The sequence below is a fragment of the Opisthorchis viverrini genome, assembly GCF_000715545.1.
Source record: "Opisthorchis viverrini unplaced genomic scaffold opera_v5_102, whole genome shotgun sequence".
NCBI lineage: Eukaryota > Metazoa > Platyhelminthes > Trematoda > Opisthorchiida > Opisthorchiidae > Opisthorchis > Opisthorchis viverrini.
Window position 1 is genome coordinate 194,489 of NW_008751761.1, and position 8,069 is coordinate 202,557.

Below are 8,069 nucleotides of genomic sequence, written 5' to 3' on the forward strand. Positions count from 1 at the left end.
CCTCAGATCACAGTTCTCTGTCCAGCTTTCATACAAGGTTTACACAAGGACTCGATAATTTTTTATCCGATCTTCGTTTGTACGAACCAAAAGCATTCAAACGGATTGTTTTAATGATAGTCTGGAAGCGCTGAACGGAAAATAAAGCACAGACTGATTTAAGCTGTTTTTAAGTTGATAAGGCCATTAGGATTTAGCTTGGCAATAGAATACAGCCAGTGGGTCATGTCGTGTTCTAACATGACCGGTGGATTAGCGGACACTGAAAACGAAACATCTTAAAAGATTTAAAGATATCGTGTGTTTTTATCGTTAGCTCAGCGCTTTGTGCTAAAACTCAGATGTGTCGTGTCTATTTTTAGTGCTATCCAATTCTTCCCTGTGGCCTCCTGCCGAGTGAGGATTATGCATCCATAAGTAGTTTATCTGCGGTGTTTCCCCGGGTATTGATGCGAAGGGTTTTAGCACACAGTACATCGCACATACTACGCAGAATGCGACACTCATGGTAGACGGTGTTAGTTGTTGGTTCTTGAGTTATGTTTCTCACCTCAATGCTTCAGCATCAGCAGCGTTGACAACACATTTGGGCGAATCAAGGCTTAATGGTGCGACCAGAGCATCTGTCTGTTGAAACGATTTGGTGATCGCTATCTCTTGGAAAGTACTTTGGGTTGCACTTTGGTCAACCTGATGTTATAGAAGCATTACGTGGCTGACGCCAAGAAACAAGACCAGTCGAATGTCTACTAGGCCTGACTTTCATGCATTCGGCAAGTCTCTTTTGACTTGAAGATTCCACCAAGTTAAACGGTTAAGCGAAGATAAGCCTTTACAGGTGGATCACGGCACAAGATTTTGGGAGAAAACATGTTCAAAGCCGTTTATGAAAGGACCAAAAATGGCAGTTTACTACTTGAATAACTCACTACTAATTTGAAATCAGCCGAGTTAACGTCAGCAACGAGCGAAGCTGCACGCCTAGATTTAAATCAATATGCCGCTGGGTTACCAACAAACACAAAAGTGAGTCTTTGTATGCTGCTGGTGCCTTTTTTACCGTACAACATTCTGAACAATTTCTGGATTGAAAAAATAACATTCACAGTAGTATAAGCTTGTGGCTGTGGACTGGTTTCGTGCGATGTGGTGTACATATTGCCCCCACCGCATCATGCAGGTTTGTCAACCAAGTCTTGCTTTTCTGTAGTCAGTGGCGAAAGAAATACCCTGGATTTTCAAAATAATAGAGAGCAACGTAGAATTTGGGCTTTGGTTGGGGATTTTACTACAACTTTTGGTTCCGAAGGGACGTGCTTCGCTAGTTGTTCCAGTGTAGTACGATGATTCGGCTCATTTGAATGGGTGTCTAGGCATCTTGGAATAATTGTATTGGGCTGGTAATAATTCGCGGCACATCTACTTCTATCCTTTCCCTCACAACATGGCTTTTGAACAAATTGTGGTCGCATGGCAGCGCAGTATCAGTGCTGAACACTGATGTCGTGCCATCTATGATGATGACAGTGGTTATGCAGGAACGACGCTCACAGGAATTCAGTATGTACTAGAAGCGCTCCGGTAGTTATCTTTGAACTCCACAGACAGCACGTAACTAAGCGCTTGACGACGAGAGAATGAGGTTTTTTTTAACTCTTATTCATCGAAGTTTAACTTTTTGCGCCACACAAATTCAAAAATAAAGAGTTTCATATGGGATATGTTGTTGATGACCTCACTGGTTCAGGCAAACCAATTTCTCTCTTGAAGTTGTTGCAGTCATGTACACAAGGAACCATCTGCTTTATATACCAAAAAAGTAAACTAATCTTGCGGCTTTATCAGCTCATTCAAACGTACGTGGAATCAATCAGCGGTTATTCTAGCGAAACGGTTGCCAAAAAAGTGAATTTGGTTCACCTTTCGGTTGTGAACCTTTCCTATAAACCAAACCACCAATACTGTTGAGTAATCTGGATGAATAATTTATGTATCTATGTTCTTATCACCTCACTCGCACTTTGAAAATCATCGATCAGATTACCTTGTCATCGATCTTGCGTGCTGCACAGTGATCGACGGGTTACTTTCCCATTACCCTTAACAAACGCCACTGTATATGCTATTGAATCTTTTGACACGCAACTCCGACTGTGCTCAACTAATCCTTTATTGATTTGCTTTTAGAATAGAGCGAGCAGGGTGTCGGTGAAAGGACACAAAATCAACAGCCCTTGATTTTTTCCACACCAACAAATTTTCTGTTTTATTAAATCGAACAGGAAGCTCGACAAAAGCACTCACTTACATACCGATTTTGTTTCGTCGGAAGACACCTGAATCCCAGCTGAGTCTCTCTTCATTGATATTCTTGACCAGCTGAATGTGATGCATCAGGCCGCCTCATTTTTTAGTTGCGCACCATCTGAAATACCACACCGCATTTTGCGGACAATAACATACTACTCACAGGGTTGCTGAAAAATCTTCGACAGCCTACGACCGTTTTCGCCCTTTTGAGGCTGACGAATCCCAAGAAGACTTGTCGAGCTGTCGAAGAGTAAACTTATGAGTAGTTTCCTCCATGAAAATATACTGCGATTTATAGAATATCATACCAACTGAATATGGGGCACTCTTTCTGCAGCACATTTAGTTAAATGGATCCGTCTGCGTTCAGGGCGAGTCTCCCATCAAAACGGATTTGGTGTAAAAGTGAGCGTATTAGTCGAGTTCTGTGCAATTTGGGTTCAACTAGGAGATATGGCTGGTGGAAACTCGAGGACTGTGCCTACCTGATTAGCCCCAAAAAGCGCAAACCTGGTTGTGGGCTGTCGAAGAATTTTCAGCAACCTTATGAGTAGTGCGTTGTCTATTCAAATAGGAAATTTTTAGACAGAAAGAAGAATACCTCCTGATAAGCCATCGAAACAGGGATTGTCGGAAAGCTATCTTTTGATAATTAGTAGTAAAATCGTTTCATTCCCTCAAAAATTGTCGATTTTAGCAATTACTCTAAACATGTCTAAATGACGTTGCACACTTTTAGCAAGCAATACAATAATTAAGCCTATTTCCAATCTAAACTGATGAAAGAATTCGGCGAATAGTTAGTTGGCTTTGATGGTACGTGTGGAAAATTTGAATTTGTTGATACGAAAAGGGTGTGAGAAAATCAATAAAACTGGTGACATTGATGGTGTCTCGTGTTATACCTCAGAGTCAACTGAAGAGAATAATCGATAAGCTATTTAAAGCCTGGCTCATCAATTTTCCACAGGTTCCAAAAAAACTCAACTTTCACTCGATGAGTCCACCACCAACCTTAGGAGATTCCAGTTCCCCTTCAGCTGAACCAGAATCCCCAATATTGCCCAATGGAAGGGACTTCTGCACAGGCATGGAGATATGGTTGAACAATCGTACGCACTGGATCTATAAAACGCACAGGGTAAGCCATTTACTTTGACTGGGTATGAAGCACAATGGATGGTTGGATGCAATTTTCCTCGTGTTCTAACATTACCCATGTTACGTGAAGCAAACGTGAGATTTTCCAGATCTGTAACTCAACAAAAAAACTTTGATTGTGGTCGCTTTTGAAGCGCATTTGCCGTGAGAATCTGAAATCTAATTACTTTTCTGTATATGTGAGGAGGGACCACACGAATTACCGCGCTCAAACACACTGCGTCGGTTTTTTAAGTGTTGACCTCATGATGACGTGCTCAATTCACCTAGGAACATTTTCCAAAACAAGGTCGCTCATTTGTTTACACGCACCTGATGACAGATTGTGTTTTTGTGTGGTATTCGTGAACTAAGTGTGGTTGCGTCACAAAATCAATGTTCTGACCCAGCAATGACTGAAACGTATAAATATTGGTGCTCCGATCGATCATTCCAAGATCAGTTGATGTGATGTTTCTTCTGGTCCTTCTATTCCATCTACGGCAGTGTTGTGGTTTTTGAATTCGCTTGAAAAAAGACATGAAGTATACTTCGGAATCGCTGAAAGTCGAGACTATGTTGGTACTTTGTTTAGTGGTTTGGACTGAGGTTGGCTGGGCCACCAAACAGTGTTGATAAAACTGAGGTGTCAAAATTGAACATGGTGTTTAGCGTGGATGTGGCCTCTTATGATCACCCGCTCACTGGGGCCTTCATCTTGCCATCCATGGGAGATATTCACTAATCTACTGGATCACATTAGTAGTGGAGCTAATGAGGTTCTTCCATGTATATACAGCGGCATGAAGCTGAGCAACACAGGTGTCCTCACATCGTTTTAGGCCGGTATCTCCAGTGACAACTTTAGTTGGGGGCGAGATGGCTCAAGTGGTTAGAGCGCGAATTTACTGACCGGAAGGTCCGTGGTTCGAACCCGAACTCTGCCTCTCGACTTCCCCTGTCTAGGCTTGGGCAGCCTGGCAGTATCTCAGCCCTCGTGCTTCCTTCGGGTAGCATGGTAGCGACATAACTATATATATACATATATATGTATATATAAGGTTGGAAGCTGGTCACGAAAGAGCAACATTTGAGCGTATCAAGCGCCACTAGATACTGTTGGAACGAGGCTGAAATCGAAAGATTTTCTCAAGTTTTCGCGACTTCTCAAGAGTAGCCGCTATTTCGCCCAACACCAATTTGAATGTAACATCACAGCTTCGATGTAATTCGGCATTTAGACAAGGACCTTATTCCCTGCTTTAGCTGAGTAGGTTTCGCTAGGTGAAGATTGTATCACCTTCGTAGGCCTTTTGGTAACAAACCAGAAAGTGCAGGCGCCACCCTATGGCGTACGAGATCCGTTTGGTGGCTCACTGTTTTGTGTTTTCAAATCGCTATGTTTCTGTAATCAGGAATGAGTTTCACTCACTATTTGGATGTTAGCTAAGTATGTTCCGCAGTTTAGGATGGTGTGTGAGTATCTTTCTAAAACTTACTCGAGGGTTATTCAACATTTAGTTATGCCGGTTATATTTGATTCGAATTTAAGATAAATTAGATGCATTTCACCGTGTTCCTCTGAACTGGCGCTGGGAAAGCTTCATTGCAGTTGAGCTTCTCTTTTCATGTGACTCCAAACGGAGACACTTTTCCAACTGAGCTCAATTTTGAGATCGATAATGGTCAAGTATGACGTTGTTGGTGATGTGCACATGTTGTGTACAGCATAACTAAGGTCACATGCTATCGACCTTCAACGGGTTCACCTAAGTAATAGTGATTGACTTTCTAAATCTTTTTCTCACGAAGAATGCAAGCCCATTCAGTTGCCAGTTGACATTTTGTGAGGGAATTCATAACTTGTCACCGGGTGAGGAAGTGAGAAGTATGATGATTTTAACTCTTGTATAGCTTCTTACAGTTGAATTTAAAATCCTTGTTTTCATGAAAGACTAACGTACCATACCAACTTCACAATCGAGTACCACGGAATATTTACCAACATGTACTGTTAGTGGTGAGTTTGGCCGCATTGTCGAGGGAAACACCTGTTTCCGCATCCGAGAAACTGACAGAGATTGTCCCTTCCCAGTAATTTCTACCAACGGATATTTCTCCGTTTTGCACAATTCACTTCACAAGTCCTGGAGACGTCATTCAGTGGAAGCTTATTCTAAATTATCTTCTGCCTTGGGGCGGCTTTCTTTTTCTCCCATTGTATGCCATCTCTGTATCGATTTATTTTATCCTTCATCTCAGCCTTTTTGCACTTTACCCTAAGGATAGAGTTAGCTGCTGGTTGAGTTGGAGGAACCCCTGAAGTGTGTTGCACTCATAATCCGAACGAATGCGGCACCCATAGGTCTTTTTTCAGCTCTTCAGGACATCGTTCAGGTTATTCCTTATGGCAAGCAGTATAGATTAGTTGGTGTTCTTGATCACCAGAATTCGATTACAGTCCTGTTTTTTAGTCGTAGGGGCTTGTATGCTAATATTATGGCGCTTTAGGCTTCGGCAGTGATGGACTATGTGCGTGATTAGCTCTTGTCGCGGAACAATCCTCTGTCGAGCATGGTGCACGATTTATTATCTCACAGCTATGATCCTCAAACATGGACGCACAGTTTGAAACAGTTTCTTGCCATAAAACTTACCAAAGCGGAATATTACCTTAATTAGCTCAAGTAGCATGTCAAGCACTCACTGAATTTCGCAGGATGTTTGTGCACTGCTTTGACTTTAAATGCGGTATCTCCGATCTTGTGACTGGCATTGCATATCGGGTGTTACAATGGGTTGGAGAAACTTCAATTCAACTGGCAATGGTTGGATTATCTTGGTTACGTCAACAGCTGCGCACTCAAGTTAACTTATGTGATTGTCACATGGCCGAGCTCTATGCTATTCACACTGTCCACATACCACATTCTTATTGGCTGTGTTGTTTCGTGTTCTTCATTGGTCGTCTTGGCTAGACGATCTCGTGACCGCACTGATCTGTGATTGGTCTGTTCAAAGTCGAAACATCACTCGCAACTGAGGTTGCTCAAGTTGTAATGTTTGTGTTGATTTGGTCTTGTCCTTCTGACCCGTGTGGCTGCGGCACAATGTCGTGGAATGAACATCGTATATTCTCACAAACTAACTGTTGTGTACAGATACTGAATGTTGTGTCAGGCCATTACTGTGAATATTTATCTTCCTTCCCATCTTGACATATTCATCACCATCCTCATCCTCATTGTAATCACTCTGCCGCTGCTGCTGCTCCTTGTCACCTTTGCGGACGATCTTTGGCAAGACAAACACTCAAGCCTTTCAGCTCTGCTTCCTAAACAGTTTCGATCAGGAGATCGACAACCCGATGTCAATCAAAGACCCAGCGGTGGAGCAACAAACCACTAGTCTACCGAACGATGATCAACCTCGCCAGTTCTTCGAATACGGAGTTGACGCTAACGGTTGCATCGAGTCCTGTGATGACTCACAACTTCCTATACGTGCACCAGAACTGCATCTCATGGACCAGATGGTCGCCGGTACTCACCTCACCCGGCACAGCCCACTTCGAGGCAGAAATGCTAGCGAAGGAATAACAGATCGATTGGACGAGGTCAGCTCACGCATGCATCATTGTTGTTTATGTGCCATTTAAAAGGGTCATTCTATTCATTGTTGTATAGTGCCTTGAGTTATCGTTGTACGACCAAGTGCTTCTAGCCGGTAACTACATCCCTTTTAACATATTCGATCCGAAGTATTTTAAAACTATCACATAAGACCCATCACAGTAGCCAAATTGTGATCGAATTTGACCGTATTTTTGCTGGTTTTTTACGCAGTTAACGCATCTGGTGGTTGAATACCGAGCTCACTGTTATAACTCTAACAAGCTTGATGTACGAAACGCGGTGAAGAGAGACAATTCACACTGTATAGGCACTTGGTTCGAACAGCTCGCACCAGAACCATCGGCTTCTTCTAGGGGGTAGCTTTTCCTGAGTCGGCACCTCTTCAAGTCATGCATACCTCTAAAAGGCTTACCGACACCGTTCTCGCCCAAGGATGTTCAACAGACTGCGCTTTGGGTGTTCGCATCCGCTGTGAAATGGTAGCTTGTGCGTTTGGTGTGTACCGCTGAACTTGCTGTTTGAGTCAGGTTGAATTCCGCAACTATGACTGAACGGGTGCAAATGTGTAGTGTGTTTTTTTGTGTGTACTCAGTTGAATACTTCTCCTGACTCTTGCCCGTAATAATCTCCAGGTAAGTGTACTGAACAAAAGTTACCATAAAATAGATCTGGAGACTGTGGAAGTTTTAAGACGGGGACTGCGATTCACGCCACAGCGGCTGATAGCCGGGGCGGTAAAAATTACTAGGCATCCAGCGTGAATAGAATCGAAGGTGTGGAACTGGCGAGCTTATGGAAAGCGGTCTTAGATAAGCTGAGTTCACATGTGACGGTGTGGTTATCAATCCATGTAGAATCATTAGAAAAAACCAGGGGGTGGGGGTGAAAATCCCAACCGAGCAAAGGTCACAGCATCCCTCTTACACAACTATCATAGCACTAGCTCACCCACACAGACTGACAGAAGGTTGCAACGAAGTTCAA

The 8,069-nt window shown here is 43.0% G+C and overlaps 1 protein-coding gene across 1 annotated transcript in view; it reads left to right on the forward strand.

Moving 5' to 3' along the window:
• The window catches only part of T265_05515 (hypothetical protein), a gene marked incomplete at both ends in the record, with an annotated part of 48,968 nt that overhangs the window by 18,781 nt on the left and 22,118 nt on the right, over positions 1–8,069 (forward strand). The window contains 2 exons of the mRNA XM_009170549.1: positions 3,281–3,451; positions 6,755–7,066. Coding sequence (XP_009168813.1) covers positions 3,281–3,451; positions 6,755–7,066 — 483 coding nt within the window. The remainder of the gene's footprint in view (positions 1–3,280; positions 3,452–6,754; positions 7,067–8,069) is intronic.